At 39.4% G+C, this 22,881-nt stretch overlaps 1 protein-coding gene and 1 pseudogene across 3 annotated transcripts in view; both read left to right on the forward strand.

Moving 5' to 3' along the window:
- SCAPER (S-phase cyclin A associated protein in the ER) overlaps nt 1–22,881 on the forward strand; it is a 422,044-nt gene that overhangs the window by 188,736 nt on the left and 210,427 nt on the right. For all 3 annotated transcript variants that reach the window (XM_036734646.1, XM_036734647.1, XM_036734648.1), the window contains 2 exons: nt 2,883–2,948; nt 22,640–22,766. In XM_036734646.1, the coding sequence (XP_036590541.1) occupies nt 2,883–2,948; nt 22,640–22,766 (193 nt within the window). The remainder of the gene's footprint in view (nt 1–2,882; nt 2,949–22,639; nt 22,767–22,881) is intronic.
- Nucleotides 3,587–4,392, forward strand: LOC118828198 (annotated as a pseudogene).

Consider the following 22,881-nt stretch of genomic DNA (forward strand, 5'->3'; position numbering starts at 1 on the left):
ATTACATTATTTTCCAAATAAACACAAAATGCAAGTTATAACCCATCACTGGTCGAGTCTAACAGGTCTTAACAAGCAGGTGTTGTCAGGTAAGTGTGCCACGCATTATCAGGAAGTCCAGCATGCATCATCAGGAATATGTGCATGTAATGACTTGTTTACAATATGATACTATACGGTTACATGACATCAGAATTTCAGTGCAGGATAAAAACCACAAATTTACAATAAATTATTAAATTTAAGGTGCATCTTTTTTTAAAAATATATTTTATATCTTTTGAAATGATGCAAATTTTTTTTAAATATTAAAGGGCTCAAGAAAGCAGATTTCTAGGCTAATTTTTTTTGAAAAGGGGGAGGTAAGGCCAAATAAGTTTGGGAACTTTTGATCTACAGTCATAGATTTAGAGCTGGAAAGTAACCTCAAAGGTCATAAAATCCAGCTCCCTCATTTCATAGGTGAGGAAAGTGATCTTTAAAGAGGATGCATCTCTTGTCCAGGACTCTCTTTGTATATAAGCAGCCAAGCTGAGATTCAGGCTCTTCCAGTCTTTTTGTCCCTGCCTCACATTGGTTCTGTAGTTAAACCTTTGCTAATCATCCTGCCTCTAGTTGCATTACTGAGCTGCTAAGAGGTATGCGGAATAGAGTGAGCCACACTTGAGTGGGACACTATTTGTGTGGCCCTTGGGCCAGGTACTGAGTGTATCTAAGCCTTGGTTTCCTCCTCTGTAAAATGAAGATAATGACAATAAGATTGTTGGGGACCTGTTGTGGCCTATAGCAAATTTCCTTTTCATTCTCTGAAGATAGATAGAATGGGGACAGTCATAGCTGCCATTTGTGACCCTCAGAGTCATTGGAGATCAGATCCCAGAAGGTGGGGGAAGCTTTCTGAAAATGGCCCAGGGCAGGAAGGATCTAAGGGGCTTGTAATGCAGGAGGAGCAGCAGCTGTGTGTCTGTGCCAAGGCACAGCTCCTCTTCATTTGGCACTCTGGCATTATTGTTTACAATAACTCGACACCCTCCCCACACGTGCCACGGTCAGAGCCATAATCACTCTGTCTTACACTACATGGCTACCTATTGCCTCTGGGAGAAAATACTGACTCCTTTATGTGGCTTTTGCAAACACCTACCTCTGGGCTCCAGTCTGCTTGCCCTGGGGCCAGTCTCTGTCTATGGTGCTCTTCTCTGCCTGAACTCGGAGACCCCAGCTCTTCACATCTCAGTGCTAATGCCACCTCCTCCAAGAAGTCTTTCCTGATTCCCACAGTTTAATGCTAACCCCCAAAACCAACTACTTTGTATTTTTATTTATCTGTATATATATCGAAGCAGCCACTCATATTTATAATAGGTAATATTTATCTAATACTTTTAAGATTGCCAAGTACTTTATGTGTACTCTCGTTTGATCCTCACAACACTGGGAGGCAGGGGCTATTATCCCCACTTTACAGTTGAGGACACTGAGGCAGAATTCAAACTCGAGTCTTCTTGATTCCCGATCTAGCATTGTAGATACGAAACCACCTAGGAGGAACTGTTTCCTTTTTTGCCTTTTTATCTCCTATACTTAGCCTGGTCCCTGGATTCAACAAACTCAATGAAAGCTTATCGAATTGAATCGCATTATCTTCATTCTCCAGAGGCCGTTTTATTAGATTATGTACAGCCTTGCTGTGTTACCGAAAGAATATTATTGTTAAAAATCCTTATGCTGCTCCTTTATTCTTACTTCGGTGTACAAAGTTGGTTTTCCCTCGCTGTTTAGTTTTTTCATGCCACAAATCTAAACTAATTTCCTTTGACCCATAATTAGCATGCATTATTTGCATGTTTTACGGGCTCCTTCCTGATTAGTAGTTTATTTTAATACTTTTCATTTTTTAAAATTATATTCCTTATAGCTTCTCCTTCTGTCTGGGGGGCCTCATAGTGAAAAGGAGCTTTTCCGTTTTCAGCCTCCATCTTTCTCCTCTTCTCCAGGAAGAGAGCTTGACAAATGAAGTCCCTGTTAATGGATTGCTGTAGTGGCTCCTGTCATCAGTTGATGGACTGATGATGCCTTTCACCTGCTGGTGCAGGCAAGCTGGAGCCAAGCTGAGCAGTAGCTAAGGATATTGTCTCAAATTCTTCAAGGCTTTGGCATTTAGCCAGTGTAAACAAAAATACTGGAAAGTGTCTGAACAAGTTGCTGCTGCTGTGCCCTTTTAATTTAAAAAAAAATAGTTCCTAAAGTTAAATGACTCTTCTTGGGTGGATTTTTTTTTTGCATATTGTACCTCACAGGGTACATAAAGTTATTTTAACATGCTTGCACTTTAAATAGCAGAATTTCTAAAAATGTCCTACTTTTGTGGGACAATATGGAAAAAAATTTTTTTTTCATTTCTACCTTACGATTTTGATAGTAGTAACTGGGCCTTGTATTAGTATCATTCTTCCCAATTCACAAGGTGCTTTCTCACTGTGATATCAGGCAAATGTTTTTATCACTTTTTTATATATGAATAAACTGAAGAGGTGAAAGGTTTATGGAGTTGCTCAGTATCAGAGGGTTAATATAAGTGACAGACCTGGGGGTCCTAGAATTTAAGGCTTCTGTCTCTTAATTTATTGGGCTTTTGTTTGAAAACCATGCCACACTGCCTCTCTAAAGCACCCTGAAAACAGGTGGACTGGACCATGCTGCTGATCTAACGTGTGTGACGAGCAGAGTGAACAGATCACTTTGTACCTTTTTAAGAACACTGATTTTACATGGGTAAAAGAACCCCCACAAATGGGATTAAGATTTAAAGAATCAAATTGGTGGATAACAATAGCCTTGTTGCAAATAAGTTCTCATGACAAATCCCTGTTTTCTCCTAGGGCAAAGGAGTATGAAAGCTTAATGGAAGCAAAAAACCCCGGCTCTGACTCACCTTATAAAGCAAAGTAAGTGTTTTATCAGGAACCTCGGTTAAGTACCTGTGTGTGACAGCCACGCACCTAGACGTGTTCAGTGCTTTGGAATTGTAGGCTTTACACTTTAAATCCATCACATTCCTCTTTTAATGAATCATTTCCCTGCAAAGTAAGTCAGTGTCAATTTTCTTTCCTCATCAGGTCTAGTAAGGTATCTCAAAGAAGATGAAAATGTAGCCTTTCATAGGGTTCGGAGGTTTGAGTTTTATTGGAAAGTGATAATTCAGTTAAAAAGTCAGCATTTTTTTCTCTTCTGTAAAGAAAAGATGATTCCACCAAAAATAAAAGTTCTCAATCTGTTTCTGAGAGAAGCCTATTGTAGTAGGAAAAATAATGAGTAGTTGAGTCAAGAAAACTGGATTTCAGAAGGACTTGAGTCTGCTGCTCAGCCCCCTCCTTCACCTCCAGCACTCTAAAAGTCCATGGGGGGTGTGGTATTTGGGGGGTGTTCTCAGGTGGCCATGACGAGCTATGAATAGAGCTGCCTCTGTGGGCCTTGGAATGCTCCCAACCGTGTGACTTCATGACGCAGGACTGTGTGGGTGAAGCTGCCCTTGGAGCATTGAATTATTTTAAAAGACTTTATTTCTGCATATGTGACATAGAAGATGAACTCTGCTGCCCTAAACGAAGAGCCTGATGTTCTATTGGTCATTAACCAGTTTGGGGATCTTGCAGGAGACCCACTAAAGATAAGAGCCATTGTCCAGGATCAGGGATGGCTGCGAGGCCTTATTTTGTTTAGGGACCACCCCAATCATCCATTTGTCCACTCAGCTTTGCTAGTTCTGTGCTATTTGGCAGAATGCTGTGCTAACAGAGGAGAGATGAAAGGTAAACTGGGTATAATATTGTGCTTGCAAAGACTACTACTCCAGGGGTGACCAAACTTCTGATTTCTGAGGTCTGTGGCGTCCTTCAGTCATCCAGCGTGGCTGATGCCAGCAGTGTCATGGCAAAGGAAAGCTCTATTTTTTTTTTTTTGGAAACTACACACAAGCTGCCAAAACAGTGGTTTTGCATATAGATGGCCTTGATGGTTCCTCTCGAGAAATCTTTGTGAAGAGGCCTTGTTGAAAATGAAAGGAGTTTATTTAGTTTTCCATTTCAGACGGCTGTTCAGAGATGTGTTGTATGAATCCATTCAGATTTGAAAGCAGAGGCTTTGGCAACAGTAACAGCATCAACCAAAGTTATGAAAGCACACACAGCGAGTTGTGAAAAGTGAAACAGAAGAAGAAATGCTGGGCCCAGTCCAAGATACTCCTGTAGAAGCAGAACGGAAAATAGACCTACCTGACTGAGGATGAGAGTACTGGAAAGGACCAAGAGAAGCACTGGGTCACTCCGAAAAGGCAGCGCTAGTGGATCAGGAACAGCCACAAATTTTCTATCCCTGTCCTTTCACTGGTGACTTAAATCTGTGGCCCAAGGGCTGTGTGGATCAGCACTGGGGCTGGTTTTCCATTGCTGCAGTGAACTGTGAAGTACAGTTTGCAATAAATTATCATGAAAAGTTTTTAGATTACACAATTATGCATGTTGCATTTTACATCTTACTGAATGTCTAACCTGTTAGGTAGTTAAACGGACACAGGCCTCAGAGGGGATTGCTTTGTTTGTGGAAGGGATTTCTTGGTTTTGTTTTCCTCTGTTGTATTGCCTCACTTTAAATGTCTGTCTTTCTATCTGCTATTAAAACAAAACCTGTGTGTGTGTGGCTTTAAATTTTACTTCATATGAAACATGTGATTAGGCAAATTCTTGACTCAAGTCTCAGGACTCTGTTCATAGGCTAGTTCTTTTTATCTGAAGCTTTACCTGAATCATTAAATTTTTATTGGGGGTGGGGGGTTGAGGGGAGTGGTTAAGATTGAGATGGTGAGGGTTCCTTGTTTCTAATGAAGGATGTCACTGGTACTCTTTACCAGGAAGCCAGAGGAAAATACATGTGCTTATTCTTTCCCCCTTTTCATCCCTTTTGTTTTTTGCCAGGCATCTTTGCAGAAGCTTAATTTTCTGTAGCATTTTGTGTATTAGAATTTATCTAATTGAATGCAATGATCCCTAGAATATATTTTAAATTATTTTGTTCCCATCAAAACATTAGCATTTTGTATGATTAAGAAAGAATTGAGTAGAAGAAACTGTGACTATGTTATGTCGCTTTCAAAGAATTTTTGTGCGTGATGGCATATAGTTGACATTGACCGCTATTTAGTTAGGCTCAAATCAGATCTGGAAAGTTCTGATTTGTTCAGGTGCTGTCTGCTGTAGTCTTAGGCAGGAAATGGCTGATAGGCCTTAGTTTTTAATTGTAAATTCTCTCCTACTAGCAAAAATCACGGGAGTTAAAGCTGGTGGGAACTTGAGAAACAGCCCAATGGAATGAATGCCCATCATGCCCCAGTGCTCCTGCAGTACATTCTGCACGGCAGCAACAACTGCTTGGCAGGCATCCACTCAGCAGATGTTTCCTTCTATCACCTCTTTAGAATTTCTCATGCACTCACAGCAGTGGGCATTCTAGAGGGTGGGGCTGAGGGAGGGAAGGACCCAAACGGTTACCACTTCTAGACCAAAAAAGGTCTTGGCCCTTTAGTGTTGTCTCATCGTATCCATATAATTTTGGCAAAGGTAAGACCAGTTTTGATTTGGTTTTGTTTGTATAAATATGATCTAAGACATGTGCACAATGTTTAATGAAGCTTCTGGACTGTGGCTGACAAACTTCACTGCTGTCGAAGGGCTTGAAGATGCTCTCTTTCTGGCAACATTTGTATTTCTTACTTATTGCTTGGAGCTACAGTGAACATTTAGCCTGGCAGCCCTCTTTCTCCCCTTGACTCACCTCTAATAGTTAAAAGCATTCAGGCTTCCAGAGGAGGACTGTTGTAAAATTAGTGCCACTACTGAGAGTCTTGAATTCACTCATGTGAATTGTAGCTCTCTAGAGGAGAGGGGGAAGGGCTTATTTGCAGACCAGCTGTTTATGGAGGGTTTTTTGTTTTGTTTTGTCTGTTGTTGTTTGTTTTTTAAGTGTGTCTAGTCTTTGATTCAGGTGACACCCACAGACAGAAAATACAAACTTTAAGGAATAGGTAATACAACTTACTACCTAGAATGTTACAGAACCAGATGTGTTTTGTTTTTTTAAGTAATCGTCTTTTCTATAGCTATGAATGCAAAGTTTACTTTTCTGTATTAATAACTGTTTGCATTTTTCTTTTGCATTACAAAGACATCTCCTTGTTAAATAATGACATCCCTTTGATAGTAATGGTTTAGTACAAGTAGGTGTCATGACTTTGATGTTTGTGTGTTTAAGTCCCATGTGTGCTTCTTTGTATTGCATTCTAAATATTTGTATATTCAATGCTGAGTTTTGCACCTCTTGTAGAACAGTTAAGGCACCTGTAAGGCATTTCTTTTTTTAAAAAATATATTGTAGAATACTAGAAAGTGACATAACTAAAAGGGAAAAAAGAGAAAGATTTGAGTCCCAGCTCTGATACCTCTTTTATCTTGAGCAAATGACTTAAATTTTACAAGCCTCAGTTCTATTTCAGAGGGTTATTAGCCAAGTCCTCTGTAAACTGTAAAGTGCTATTCAAGAATAAAGTTCTGGTTTTTTTTTTTTAATTGACTGTTCTTAGATGCATTTTAATGCCATTTAACAAGAAGACTTAGAAAATGAGCATCCAGGGTTTTAGCTGTCAATGCTGAATATTGTAGACAGTTCCAAAGGGTAAGGATGACCTTGTTAAGTTTAAAAGACAGACAAAAACAAGGTACCTTTCCTAGAACATGAATGAGTCTAAGCTAGGTGACACTTAAAAATGAAGGTGACAGCCACTTGTTCTAGGTGCCTTTGGGAATGGCCCTGTAAAGAAACCAAGTAACAACAGTATTCATCTATTTTGGTCAAATGCTTATAAAAGCCTCTTTTAACTGGGAAGTGAAAGCAAGAAAGAGAAAGTAATTTATATGTAAACTATATGGGTTTTGAGATTTCATTCTATCACTATCTATAACCAATTCTTTAGCTCCTAGTTATTGCAGTGTGTTAGACACTGAATGATTTATTCCCCATATAAGCTCAATCATTCCAGGATAGAATAATCTTTTTAGATTTTTACATTTAGTTGTGATTTTTTTTCATTTAGGATAAGAACTAAAGTCCAACTTTAGTAACTCATCAGGTAATCAGGTCGTTGCACGAAAGAACTTAATACTGGGGAAGACAGACATGTGTACCAATGACTTTGCTCTAAGGCCGCTCCCCTCTACACCCCATGAGTGTCAGGGACCACATAGGATCCAGACTGTGCAGGGCCCAGCATGGGCTCTGTAGAGAAGGGGTGCTGACGGCATACAGTGGATTGGGGTGCAGAGCTTGCGTTGGATTCCCAGAGGCTTGATGAGTGGTGGAACAACCGTGCTCAAAGATCCTCCTTGGGCTGGAGTCATCCGAGAATCAACCTAGCCTCATGACTCCCCAGGCCTGTAGTCTTGGCACCCTTCTCAGCTTTTCACCCCGCCATACCCCACATACCCAGTCAGGTCCCCATTCTCGCTATTTCTGCCTTGGCATCATCTCTCACATCCAGCCCCTTCCTTCCTGGCACAGAGCCATTATCTTAGTTCAGGCCCTTGTCACCACTTCTAGACAATAGCAGCAGTTTCTGATCATTCCCCCAGGTTCAGGTCTCTCCCGGCTTCTCTGCCCTCAGCACTGCAACCGATGTAGTTTTTCTTAAGTGCACATCTGATCAAGGGACTTGGCGACTTGGTCAACTCCAGTAGCTTCCTGAGGCCTCCAAGATCCATATAAACATCTACATTTAGCTTGGAAAGCCCTCCACAACCTGGCCTATTCCAGCTTCACTGGATATTACTCCCCTTCCTGTGTCATGCATTCTGGCCAAATTGGCCTGCTTGCTCTCCTCCCTCACTGCATTCATCTCCATTTCTGTCTCCACTTCCATTGCCACCTCCATCACCATGAAGCCTTTGCACCACTCTCTGCCATGCTTGCAGTACACTCCCCTCATCACCTCCACCTCATGGAGTCCCTTTCATCCTTTAGAACACAGCTTGGTACTATCTTTTGCATGAGGCCCCTAGCCCCCAGTGCCTTCCTTCCCATAATAGATACTGTGTATTTATTCCATGGATATTAATGTTATTTGTGTAGACTTAATGATGTACTCACCTCCTCCATTAGGTTATAGGCTTCCTGTGAGAATGTGTTGCTTTGTTTTGTGCCTGTGTCCCAGTTTATTGGCATAGTGCCTAGCACACAGCAGAAACTTAGTAAATGCTTAGTTAATTGAATTGATTGAATGATTAGAGAAACTTTTCACTAGCTTGACTGCTGCCTCAACAACCCTTAGAAAATACACTAACAGGATATCAGAGTTCTTAAATAACCCAATGTCAGAAAAAGAAATAGAACTAGTCCCACAAACAACCAAAGAAAAAACCTCCTGGTTCTGATGAATTTACAAGAAAATTCAATCACATTTTTAAAAGATCAATTAGTACCAAGTAATGAAATAGATAATTTTAGGTACATGAAACTGAAAAGTTTCATGTAAAATTAACACGCTAAGATAAGAAGGAAAGTAGTCAACTGAGGAAAAGATCTTTATATCAGATGTCTCTGATTAGAGTCTACCATGTCAGACAACTAAAAGACATGTGTAACTTTTCTCCAGAAGAGCCCGATCAAAGAAAATTAACAAACCGTTCTCAAAAGAAGAATCGCCATTAACAGCCGTGTGAAAGGAGGCTTCAGAATCACGAACAGTAAGAGCAGTGTAGAGGTTTCATCTCTCACCAGAGAATTAGCAAAGATGACAAACTAGGAGAATAGTTGGAAAGGTTATGGAAAGCTAACCACACTAATACATTGTTGGTGGAGTTGGGAATTCGTCGACCATTGTGGAAAACAGTTTGGAATTATATGCATATAGCGACTAAAATATCCGTATACTTTGAACCAGAGATTGTGCTGCTAGGCATATATTCCAAGGATGTCAGTGACAAAAAGAGGCCCTAGAGATAAACCAAAGTCTTCATAGCAATGTATTCATCATAAAGAACACATGTCTTTTTCCTCACCTAGAGAATTGGGAGATTACTAGGCAGAATGGCAGATGTCTTTGTATTGAGGTCTTTTTGGCTTAATTATTTTTCTTTCTTAATAAGGAAGATTCAGTCTAGACTGGGAGGTATTGTTCTTTTTTTCCAATAGAAATGACAATTATATAATCAATAAAACATTTATGAGGGGGAAAATGAAGTCAATAAAACATATTCATGGGGGGGGGGAGAAGAAAATGCACAAGAAGTACCTTACATTTGACTTTTTTAGTCTTCTAAAGCTTTTTTAACATCCCAATATGTGTGACCTTATCACATTTTGGAGCTGAAGTTTAAACAAATTGGTCTTTTAAAAAATGTTTTAATGTTCTCTTGTGGTTTTTACATGATTTTCAGCCCTGGAGACAGATCGAGAGAGAGAGAGAGAGAGAGAGAGAGAGAGAGAGAGAGAGAGAGAGTGTGTGTGTGTGTGTGTGTGTGTGTGTGTATGTGTGTATGCGTACATACATACGTACATACCTTTCTGGTGCCCTTCTCCAGGGAGCAATCCCTTCTAACAAAGAATAAAAAAGAGAAGAAGGGAGTTTAGCAGAACTAGCCACAAAACCCAAACATCACAGTATATCTATTGTTTTATACCTATAGTCCCTCACCTTTACCAAGAAGGCAGGGAAGTGCATTCTCTCATCTTTTCTGTGCTGTTCATTGCACATACTGGCTTCCTGTTAGATTTCACTTCCAAGCGAAGCATTCTTGGTTTGTTTTTAAATTTCAAATCATCCTTCATAAATAGGCTAAGCTAAAGAGAGATTTTTTTTTTCTGCCATTCTCTTAGCTAAGGTAATTTATAAAATATCTTAGAGTTTAAAATGTTTCAAGGAGTTTCAAATAGGGCTAGAAAGCAGTTCATGTGGGGAAAAGCCTCCGCAATTTGAGTTGACTCTAAGCTCGGTTTGAGCCAGCAATATGATGTAAAGGCCCAAAAAGCTGATGCCATCTCTGGATGCATTTTTAAAAGCATTGTTTCCGAAGGGAAGGGAGGAGGGAGAGAAGGAGGGAGTGCCCCCTACTCTGGCCTAGTTAGACAACATCTGTAGTATTGGATTTACTTTTGAGCCCTATGTTCTAGAAGGGATGTGGACAAGCTGGAGTGCAGACAGAGGAGGGCTGAAAAGGATGGTGGGAGAACTAGAAGCTGCATCACATGAAGTACCTGGGAATGGTTTAGCCTGTGGAAGATTAGGTTTCATAAAAATCTAGTGGCCATTTATCAGTACAAAGTTCGCAGAGGACTCTACATGCACCACATCTCCTTGGATTCCTCAAGAAGAGACTGAGTGATCCCTGGACCAAAGTGATTACCTGCTCCTTGATTTCTCTCCATTGGCAATCCACACAGCTGCTAAAAGGATTTCCTGAATCACAGGTTTAAGCAGGTCACTCAGCTTCCCATTAAACTGCAGTGGCTCCCTATTGCCCCCAGGCTGTTTGACATTTCAGGCCCTTTGCAGCTTGAATTCACATGCTCTTCTTCCCCCACACACAGTGTGTTATCTTTAGGCCTTTGCCTGTACCACTCCTCATTGCTGATTCTTAGAATTCCTCATTTCTTCAGAGCTCCTCTCATGGGCTACCTTCTACTTAGAGCCTTGCCTTTCCTTCCTCCACGAGCTCATTTGGGTTTTTTTCTGTTTTGTATATGCCTACATATGTATAGATTGGCTCCCCTAGCTCACTTGGAACCTTTTTGAGGGCAGGGGTGTTTGTATTATTACATAGCACAGTGCTTGACACATAGTAGCTTGTTGACTTATTCGTTGGTTTAAGTAACTTATCTAGGGTCATCTAACTAATAAGAGTTTGAGTTGGGTCAGATCAGATTGGTTCAACCTGATGCCATCCAGTGTTTTTTCAACTATAACAACTGTGATTTAGGAGAATTTGATAATTGTTATTAAAGGTTTAGAATTGTTTTTTTGGACCATGATGGGAATAATTAGAGCTAATAATTAATAATAATAAATAATAATAATGATAATAAATATATAATATATTTATATATGTATATAATATAAATAAAATAATAAGATAATAATAATAAATAATAAATAAGAGTTCTTCAAGAAGAGCCTGGAAGACCATTTGTTAGGAAGTACCAGACAAGTAGAACAGCTTTGAAAGTTGCATGTTGTTTGTTATATAACCAAAAGAAAAGTAAGCTGTGACTTATAGAGATCTCTGGTTTCATATTTAATCTTTTTCTGTTATTCTGTTGTGAAGACGGAGTTGAAATCTTTTTACCCCTTTTTAGCTCTGAGACCTTAACCAAATGAGAATACATCTCAATCCATCACACACTCACTCAGTCAAAAGGCCTTAGAATAAGTGTGAAAAGTCTTTGAAAGTCAGTGGATAAAGTGAAACAAAACCAGATAGGAAATCTTTTCTAATGGGCTAGAAAATTTGGTTAAGCCCCCAGAAATGATCTATAGCTTATCATTCAAATTAAGAGGGAAAAGAATTTCCCCAAATTTTGGAGCATGACTTTCCTGCACATTTGTGAGGAGGAGCTTCCTAAAGCTGACTGACTCAACATGAATGCATCATCCAAGCCTGAAGCTAAACGAGATGAGTCTTAGAGTTGTGATCCAGGAGTATATCCAGCTGAGCAGAGGAGCCATGTTAGTCCAGGGAAGTGTTGGTCAAGCCCCGTATTGACTGGCTTGGCTCAGCAGCCTGAGCACCAGGGCTTTCCTCACTCCCCTGCCTCCTTGGCAGGTTTCTGCAAATGCATACCCACTCTCCGCTCCACAAATAATGGGGGCACTGATGAGAATGGTACCCAGGCTTAGGTGTGGACTGTGAGCTCTTCCTGCAGCTGCCTTGTTTTAGCACTTCTGAAGTTCTAATGACTCGTCTTTTGCCTTGTTGGACAAGTGGTTATGCCTAAGATTGAACGTGTCATCATTGCGAGTGGCTGCATTTGTATAAATGGAAACACACTTGCCAGTGATAGTAGGGAGGAGGCAGATATATATATCCCTCTATAACATAATTACCCCTGGTACCCCGAGAGTTGAAATGCAGCACATCATGATGGTCCTTCTCTGGTATACGCAGACTGCTAGCACAAGGGCAGGGGTCCACCCACCAAGGGGGTACACGCTGCAATTCATCAGGGTCTAACCACCCTGATTGGTAAATGTGAGTGTGAGTGCATGAGAGTTGTGTGGGTTGTAGGTCAAGGGAACTTTGTCATTCATAAACCTTTAAAAACTGGAGTTATGTTCAACCCTTTTAGACTTCTTGAAAAATACTTCAAATGGTAAGCTCTTATTATTAGTTTCTAAAATAACTTGTGGTTACATCTAAAATAGTTACTCTACTTTCCCAAATAAATAAAAACAGCATTGAAGTACAGTCTAATTGAAAAGAAGTTTTGGTAGCATCAGAAAAATTCACATTTCTGAAACTAAGTATCTTTTCACTCAGTAAGTCCTTAAGTGCTTAATGGTTGCTCTCAGATTCAGTAATGTTAGGAATTCTAAACTAAACAGACTTTGTAAATAGAAGACAACTTTTGAATGAGCCAGTAGCTCAGTTCTGAGTTAATATCATCTATTACCAGGAAATTAAATCAAATCTTTAACAGAACTGATATCAAATAATCTCAGAAAAGTAACTTAATATTCCTAAACTGGAGTGGGGGAGGACATGAACCTTCATGTGACAAGCACTTTATGTTATTTTCTTCAGTAAAGATTATTTCCTACCCCCTGCCCCCAGACCATCATAACAGAAAGACCTGCCTTATTTAGTCAGTATGGTAGAAATCAGCCCACAGGGGAACTTTGGTATCCTAGAAGGATTGTTTGGAGATTGTTACCCAAGAAGCTGGCCCCATACCCTACGTGGTGGAACCTGGAGTACTCTCTAATGAGCCAGTATTAATTGCTGCTGTACCTAGCTGACAACTTAGGAATCTCTGCCAACGCTGCACACCAGAAAGCTAGCCAACAGACCCTGTCAGCAATATGAAGAGCTTGTAGGACAAGGCATGGTTTGGGACTCGGGAAGCGGAAGGCATTGGCAACCAGGAGCTGTCTTATTGAAAGGTAGTGATGTGTGACAGCATCCCAGGCACCCAGCTCTAGGGGATTAAATAGCCGGCATGCTGAAAAAAATATAACTTGAAAACAGTAAGTCTGTGAATATTTAGTGTATATCCTGAGAGAAGGGCTTAAATAATCTGATTAGGGGAGAGGCAAATTAATAAACAAAGAGCCCCTTCTTAGGCTGAAAGGGATCGAAAAGCCCCTTTTCAAAATGTCAACACAGTGTAAGACCTCACATCATTAACAGGAAGTATGGGCAGATTTTAAAATGATAAATATTGTAAGGCTAACTGATTGAAAATAAGTTTTTCACAATGACCATTTGAGGTACTCACTCAGTGTATTTTTATCTTCCTTTTATAGATGAGGAAACTGCCAGTTAGAGACCCTGTGACTTGCCCTTAATTACACATCTAGACAGTGCCAGAGTCAGTATTTGAACCTGGACCTTCTTTCCCTTGAGTCCTGGGCTCCCCCTATCCCTCCCCCACCCCTCCTCTATCCTTAACGCCTCCCTCACTGGTACACACGTACACGTGGGCACACGTATATGCACACACATATTTCTTTTTCTTTTCTGCCTCTGGGCAGTGTTTATAATTACTGATACCCACAACGTGATTTCCCACTTGGGTAGTTCATCTCTGGCTGGGAAAGGAAGGACGGTTAGGTGAAACAAAATCAAGGGGAGTATGAGGCGTACGTAATTAGAAGTATGAAATTTTGTGGAACAATTTACTGAATCTAATAAGGGATAAAGAACTAGATAAGCCTGTAATTTAATTGGTTTAGGGACCTTCTGGGTGAGGGAATTCTCTCCACCAGCACAGGTTAGCTTCTAATTGATGGCTTTTAGTCTAGAAAGTTGCCTAGAGCACAGATAGGGTAGATAACCTGAGCAGAATCCAATGAGGTGAAATTTAATAGGGATAAAGATCATGTCTTGCTTTTAGGTTTAAAAACATGTACACATGCAATAAAAACTAAGAATTTTATTATACTGTAATTTGAATATAAGTCAGCAGTGTGAAGTAGCTTCCAAGATGTGAAGGTAATCTTAGACCACATGAATGAGATATAGTGAACAGAGTAAGGTAGGGCAGTATATCCAGTATATTTTGTGGTTTTCAGGGTATATGTGAAGTACTATGTCAATCAACCAATCAACTAAGAAGGATTTACTAGGGACTGCTTTCTTGTTCAGTTATTTTCACTTGTGTCCAACTCTTCATGACCCCATTTGGGCTTTTCTTGGCAGAGATACTGGAGCAGTTTGCCATTTCCTTCTCCAGCTCATTTTACAGATAAAGAAACTGAGGCAAACAAAGTTGAGCGACTTAAGTGACTTGGCCCAGGAACACACAGCTAGTAAGTGTCTGAGGCCACATTTGAACTCAAGAAAATGAATCTTTCTGACTCTAGGCCTGGCATTCTATCCACTATGTGACACTTTGCTGCCTCTTATTAGGGACATACTATGAGCCAAGTACTGTTCTAGTTATAGAGAATGCAAAGAAGAAATAATTAGGAGGTCCCTGCATTCCGGGAGCTTATATTTTACAGGGGGAATCAGCATGTACAGAAATACCTCGATACAAAATAAATACATGGATTAATTAGGGGGAGAAAGGAGAGAGCAGAAGCAATTGGGGAGTGGAGATGAGGAAAGACTTTATGTCCAAGGCGGTGTTAGAGATGCATTTTGAAGGAAACTGAGTGGTGAGGAGAGAACCCATTCTAGGCACGTGAGGATAACTAGTGAAAAGGCCTCCAAAGGCGAAGGAGTGCCATATAGGGTCTAGATGGGCAGGACTATGTACTGCAGAAAGGGGGGTGGTGTTTAACAAAACTGCACAGGTAGCTGGGGGCCCATTAGTCAAGGGCTTTAAATGCCCACCAGGAACCACTGGGATTGAGTAGGGGAATTACTTTGGTCAGTCCTACATTGTGGAAAAAAATCACCATGCTAACTCTGAAGGAAGGATGATAGGGTGAGACCAATTAGGAGGCTCTTGTCCAGCTAAGAGGGGTGCGTGTGTGCGTGTGTGCGTGTGTGCGTGTGTGTGTGTGTGTGAGAGAGAGAGAGAGAGAGAGAGAGAGAGAGAGAGAGAGAGAGAGAGAAATGAATGAGAGGAATGTTGTAGAGATAGACTTAGCAACTGATTGAATATGTAGAACAAGAGGGAGGGAGGATTCAGAGATTGCATTGTGGTTACAAATCTGAGTGACTGGAAGAACAGGTATACCGTACCCTTCACAGAAATTGGAAGTTTGGAAGTGGAATAGATTTGAGAAGAAATGTAGTGAGTTCTGTTTCGGAGTGGTTGAGTTTGAGATGCCTTAGGAGCATTTACTTCTAAATGTCCAACATACAGTTTGTGATATAGAGCTAGAGCTCAAGAGAGAGGCTGGGGTTGGATTATAAATCTGTGACTTATCTCCATGGAGATGATAATTAAATCTGTAGTAGCTGGTAGGTTGAGGTCACCAAGAGAGTTTAGAGATAGAAGAACACAGGGATCAGGAGAGTCTTGGGGTTCTCCCACAGTTATGGGGCACAGGATGGATGATTGATCACTAAAGGAGATGAGTAAGAAGCTGTCAAACAGACCAAAGCAGGCCCAGGAAAGGACAACATCCTGAGAACCCAAAGAAAAGAGTGTCTGGAAGCAGGAGCAGTTAGTGGTATCAGGTGGTGCAGGCTATAAGATTCGACAGTTAAAGAGATTTGGGAACTTTGGAGAAAGAAGCATCCATTGAGGGGTGGTGAGGTCAGAAGCCAGAACGCACACAGTTGAGGAGGGAGGGGGAAGAGAGCCCACGGAGGCACTGTCAACAGCTTTTTTTCTAATGGCTCTGCTGTGGAGCAGAGGGCATGTGTAGTAGAATAGCATGAAGGGGTGATAGGGTTAGACAAAGGGGTTTGGGGTGGTTGTTTTGTGTTTTAGGGGAGAGAGATCTGGACATGTTTGTGGGCAGCCAGGAAGGGACCGAAAGAAAGGGAGAAATCAAAGGAGAGAGAGGACAGTTGCCTTGGCAATCTGATCCAGGAAATGGGAAGGGATAGCACAGGATCAAGTGTGTGTGGAGAGTCATTGGCTGGCCAGGATGAAGAAAAAGGTTACCTCTTCATACTGAAGTGAAGGAGGAGAAAGTGGGGGATGATGTCAAGGGGTTTGATGTGTGCAGAATTTGAGAAAAAGGTCATAGTCTTTATTAATGTACTTTATTTTCATAGTAAAGTATGTGTTGAGGAGTCTTTTTGAACATATGCCATAGATTTTGACAAATAAAATTATCAATTTTTGAAATATCCTTTTATCAGATTTTTATAAATTCTGTTGATTAATAATTTTAATTTCCATTTTTCCTTGCTCCCGTTTATTTATGTTGTGATTCATTTTTACTTTATTTTCTCTTCCTTTTTCTGTTTTGCTAAAACTACTTTGTAATAAAATATGTGGTTAGCATTTTGAGAGTTATAAATGCTTCTTCTCAGCAATTATTTTTATGGATATGCTTTGATTCTGTATCATTTTACGTTCCCAGTATGTCCTTCCCTCTCTTTTCCTCTCCCATGCTGAGAGCTTCCTCTTATAAACAAAAAATAAAATAACAACAACAAAAAACCAAATGGGCATTTCAACAACAAATCAAGTCTGGCAGTACATGGTATTAAACATCCATGATCCCCATCCTCTACAGAGAATAGAAGTAGTTCTGCTCTCACACCTCTTTTTCAACATGGCATTGTTTCATTTTTGTTGTTCTTAATGCACCTGTTCTTGCTGTTGACATTGACAGAGCTGCTTTGTTTATCATTGTCCTTTACTTGGCCTCATGTCCCCATGCCTCGCTATCGTCTTCATATCCATTGTCCTTATGATGCAGTAATTTTCTGTCACATTTATAAACCTCAGCTTTTTTTAGCTGTTCCTCAATCTACTTTGGTTCTCGTTCTTTGCTACTACAAAAAAAATGCTGCTATAAATATATTGGTGCATATTTGTTCTTTCCATCTTGGACCTTGTTGGCCAAAGAGTAGGATCTCTAGGCCAGAGGGTATGGATGTTATTAAACACTTTGATAGCATAATTCCTTGCCTTGCTTATAGGATAGTTGTAACAGTTCATAGCCATACTAACAATGCATTAATGTGCCTGTCTTTCCTTGGTTTCTCTGCATATTTGTCAGTTCTAGCCCGTTAAATAGTTTATTCACATTTGCTATTTTTATTACTTGTCGTTGTATTAGCTTTGCTGTACCCTGATAATGAAGCATTAGTCAGCTCCCGACCTTGGAGTCATCCTGGACTCCTTATTTCCCGCCATCTAGTCTGTTACCAAGGCTTGTTGGTTTCACCTATGGAGCATTTCTCCAGTTACTTCTCCTTCCCTCCCCTGACACTGTCACCATTCTGGTGGCACTATTAAAATACTCATTGAAATCTGCAAATTTTTCAGTGACTGTATTATAAAGAAGGCAAAGTTTGTTTAAAAATAATGTTTGTGGGGGGGAGTGGGGAGTAGGAGACAATATTTATAGACATATATGTCGGTATTTAAGCATATATTTTAGAAGAATAGTATTAAAAATTATCTCAGACAAAATTAGACATTTTATTCGAGAGCAGGAATGGGCTGTCCAAAAATCAAAAATAATTCAAATGCCTTTTTCAAAAATAACTAAAAAACTCCCTATCATCAGGGAAAGAACTTTAGATAGGCAGGAAGATTATTATTATTTTCAAAATTGTATACTGTAAATCTGTTATTATTAGTTAAGGAAACTAAGTGATACACAGACATGCACACACACGCATACCCATGCTTTTGTAGGAGAAAGAGAAACAAATTAGTATTTGAAAATTCAAAATACACATTATATTTAAGAGAGGTGTTCCCAGCCTCTCATCCAGATAACCCAGGCCCAAACCACAGCACAAAACTAGTCTAGAGAATTCCTGTAAAACTTAATATAATAATAAGTTCCTGTGGAACTTAGTTTTTGCCACTGCACTCAGGACCAAGCAAGGTCTGCTAACACTATCCAGAAGTACAGAAGTAGAGTTTGACTCAAGCACAATAGGAACACAGAAACTGAGGCTGGAGACTTGAGTAAAGAAAAGAAAATGTCTAAGACAATAAAGAAATGCACTGGACCAAGAAATACCCAAGCATTAAACTCAGAAGAAGATAGTAATTCTACAACAAATCCACATAGCAACTCAGAGAAAAGAATGTTCTGGCCACTAGGACTACAAGAGTATTTAGAAGAAATGAAATGTGATACAAAATGGAAAAACTAGGGAGGAAAGAATGGACACAGTAGTAATATCTTGAACAGTGATAAGTTTTATCCAGGAATCAAACACCCTGAAAATTAGAATGAGCCAAACAGAAAACAACCCAATGAAACAGCAAGAAGTATTAAAACAAAACCAAAATATTGAAGAAAAATAGAAGAAAAGATAATGAATATAAACAACTGACCTCGAAAACATGTCAAGGAGAGAGAATCTAAGAATCATCAGACTACTTGAAAATCATGACCCTCCCCCCCCAAAAAAAATTTGAATATTTTAAGAAAGAAACCAAAAGTGCCCATCTTAGGACTAGAAAGCAAAGTGAAAATATAAAAAAATTCACTGTTTACCTTGCTGGAGAATCCCCAAGTGGAAAACTCCTAGGAGCATCATAGCCAAAGTCCAGACCTTTCCAAATAAAGGAAAATACTGGAAAATACAGCCAAAAAGAAAGAATTGAAGTACCAAGGAGCCACATTCAGAATAACACAAGACTGGATAACTGCCACTTTTGAAGAGAGGAGAGGTTAGAATATGGTATTTCAAAAGGCAAAGATAAAGGTTTACAACCAAGAATAACTGAATTGACAAAACTAAGTATAATTTTAGGGGAGATGGGGGAAGAGTAACTATTGTAAGTATTCATCCAAAAACTAAGAAGGCTTAACTATCACAGAGTAAAACATGTTGCCAGTATTTTATATCAGTTAATCAAATTTATTAAGCTCCTCTGATATTCTCAGCACTGGGTATATGATTAAATAAGACATTCTTTACTCTCAGAGAGCTTAAATTACATCAGGGAAGATAACACATAGATGAGTATATACAAAATAAACATGCCTAAATAAATACAAGGTAGTTGGGGGGGCACTAATTGTTGGGGGGAACAGGAAAGACATCTTATAGAAGGTGGTACTTGACCTTTGTCTTAAAGGAAGCAAATTATTCAAAGAGGCAGGGTGGGTATGGAGCGGGATGGTGAATGCCTTCCAAATGTGGAAGATGTCCACTGGAAATGAGCAGAGCAAATGGGCAAATGGAGTGCTGTGTTTGTGAAACAAAGAGAAAGCTGGTTGGCTGGACCATAGAAGGGACAAAAAGCAGGAAAAGGTCATTTAGGACCAATTTTAGAGTCAAAGGGAGTAGTTTATAGTTGATTACAGAGATAATAGGGAACCACTGAAGTTTTCTGATTAAGGGCATGTGGTAGCATTGTTGGAGCCTAGATATAGAAGTAGAAGAAACCTCAGAGGCCATCTAGGCCAACCACTTCATTTTATAAGTGAAGAAACTGAAATCCATGGCTGTTGGGTGATGTAGCTGAGTTCACATAGGCAATGAGCGTCAAAGGTGGGATTGGACCCCTGCTGGCAATCGAAAGACCAATGAGGAGGCTTCTCCAGTCATACGGACTTGAACCGACATGGAGTCTTTGTATGTTATGTCAGTAGAAACAACAGTAGTAACGGTAATAGGTAGTATTAATAGGGTGCTTTAAGGTTTACAAGGCAATTAACATATTAATTTAAAATTAAATTGGAGACAGCCGGGTGGCACAGTGAATAATGGAGTGCCAGCCTGAAGTCAGGAAGATCTGAGTTCATATGTGTCCTCATCTATAAGATGGGAATCATAATAGCATCTACTCCCAGGATTATTGTGAGGATCAAGTGAGATAATAATTATGATAGCGCTTAAAGGCGCAGTGCCTAACATGTAGTGAGTACAGTCAATTTGGTACCTGTTACTCCCATTATTATTATCCAATTTTATCTTCATAACAACTTGCTTAGATAGAGGTTACTCTTATGTCTCCCTTTACAGATGAGCAAGCCAAAGCTGACAGAGTTTAAACAATGTGCCCAAGGTCACATGTCTGAGGTCTTCAGACTGAGGCATCAAGTTTAAGTCTTCTTGATTCCTAAGCATAACACTATCCACTGTGCCACCTGGCACCCAGAAAGAAATGGCAACTGATGGGTGGTGTGTGGAAGGATGATAAGTTCTAAAATAAGCTTGAGGTTACAGACCTTGATGACTGGAAGGACTGGGGTGCCTTTGATACAAATAGAGAGTTCTTCTGTAGACACACTAAGTTTGAGATGATGTCTATGGGGCATCTGTTTTGAAGTGTCCAGGTGGCATTTGGTGATGTGGGATTGGAGCTCAGGAGAGAGACTAGGGCTGATCTATAAGTCTCTGATTCATCTACACAGAGGACATCATTAAACCCATAGGTGATGATTAGATCATGAATACAGAGATATGAATAGAAGAGGGCTCTAGGAGAGTCATGTGATATATCCACCATTCGAGAATATGACATGAGGATTGGTCTAGCAAAGAATACCGAGAAAAAAAAAATGGTTAGACTGGTAGGAGGAAAACCAGAAGAGCGCATTGTCACAGAAAACTGGAGAGGGAAAGACAGTCAAGTGTTCAAGAGAAGACGGTAAAGAATGTCAAATTCAGCAGATAAGTCAAGAATAAGGATTGAGAAAAGACCATCAGATGTAGTCATTAATGTTGAATCATTAGTAACTGTGTAGAAAACAGTTTCATTTTATATATAAAATATTAGTTTAAAAAAATTAACATAGTAGGACTTTAGCCCATTGTCATTTAGAAGAAAAAAGAAACACTACATTTTTTTGTTTGCATTTTTAAATTTGAGGTGGGGGGCAGGGAGAGTAGGAAAAATGGGCTTATGTTCAAAGAGTTTCATTCGACTTAACCAAAAGTGAGATTGAACATAGTTTTATATTTAGATTCAATTGCTCCTTCGTATGTTTGGGTTACATTTCATAATGCTACAATTAACTAAGGTGTTTAAATGATTTGATTTCATATGTAGATGAGAAAGTGAATCCCATTTTGAAAAATCAATGATAATAATTGGTATTGTACTTGCACAATGAAATAACTTTATTTTAACCTATTGAAGTAAAGAACATTTTTCCTGCTGAACTAGCATATCAATCAACAAATATTTGTTATGTATTTACCACAAGGCAGTGTTTGGGATACCAAATGAGACCTTCCTTCCAGATGCCTATAATCTAGTTTCTGGAGAATTTTCCATTGTGAAAAGGAAGTCAAATCAATTTTTAATTATCCAAGATAATGAAGGGGAAAGTGATACAACCTGCTAAAATATTTCTCTTTGATTTGGGATGACATTTTTCTTTTTTACTTATATTTTAATATTTGATATTTTAGCAATCAATGTACAATGGTTCAAAAGAAAATAATAAAACCATATTCTGCAGATTAAGTTTGTGATTTAGGAAGCTGTCCACTTTCTTCCTCCTGTCTTTTTTGCCTTTACCCAGAATTTTGTTTTTCCTTACTCTGTTTAAGATATGGATATGGTGAGGGATGTAACTGTGGTCGAGTGAGCGAATGAACCAAAGAGCGTACTAATAAATGAATGAATGAAAGAAGCATTTATTAAGCACTAACTGTGTGTTGCTCTCTAGAAATAGTACTTGATCTGCATTGAGCCAAAGTTATAAGATGACAGTCCTGACATTTTGTATTGTGTGACTGTCAGCAAGATACATCCATAACCTGGGACCTAGGGTTCTCCTCTATTGAATGGTGAAAAGAAAATACTAGGAGGATGTGAGACCCTAAGATTTAGAGCTAGAAGGGACTCTGGAGGTCATTGATGCCAACCCCCTCGTGTAACAGAAGAGGTAGCAAATACCAGGCAGAATTTGAAGCCAGATTCTTAGACTCTAAATCCACTGCCAGGCTGCAGTGCAAAGCAAGTCTATCAGAAATAGACTGCGCTGGTCAGGCTCTATGATTTACCTCATATGATAATTGGTAAATTTTTTCCTACTTCTCAAGGTTGCAATTATTGTCTTGATGATGATTGGGGATTTTCTTACTTAAATATTGGAAGTATGATTTACTATATTCAGTCTGTTGGCAAATAATTGGGAGTCGGCTGGCTTTGTTTATCATTTTCTCTGTCAATTTTTATGGAGTAGTCAAACTTAATTATATATAGATGCTCCCTAATATTTTCTCAATGACATTCGAGTTTCAGAATTCCTAAAAAAATGAAATTTTTGAGTTTTATTTACCTAAATGCCAATGTTTTTCTTCCTTTTATGATTTAGGCTGCAGCGACTGGCAAAAGATATCATAAAGCAACTTCACATACAGGACAGTGGTTCTTGGGCAGTTAATAAGGTTTCTGCTTTGGATCGAACTCTAGGTGAAATCTCTCGTATTTTGGAAAAAGAGGTAGGTAGCTGTTACTGGTTTCTGTGTGTATATATGTATATACACGTATCACTACTGTTTTAGGTTTGGTTAAAATGAAAAATAAAATTGGATTTTGTGACGTGATATTGCAGTG

The sequence above is a fragment of the Trichosurus vulpecula genome, chromosome 8 (genome assembly GCF_011100635.1).
Source record: "Trichosurus vulpecula isolate mTriVul1 chromosome 8, mTriVul1.pri, whole genome shotgun sequence".
Taxonomy (NCBI): Eukaryota; Metazoa; Chordata; class Mammalia; order Diprotodontia; family Phalangeridae; genus Trichosurus; species Trichosurus vulpecula.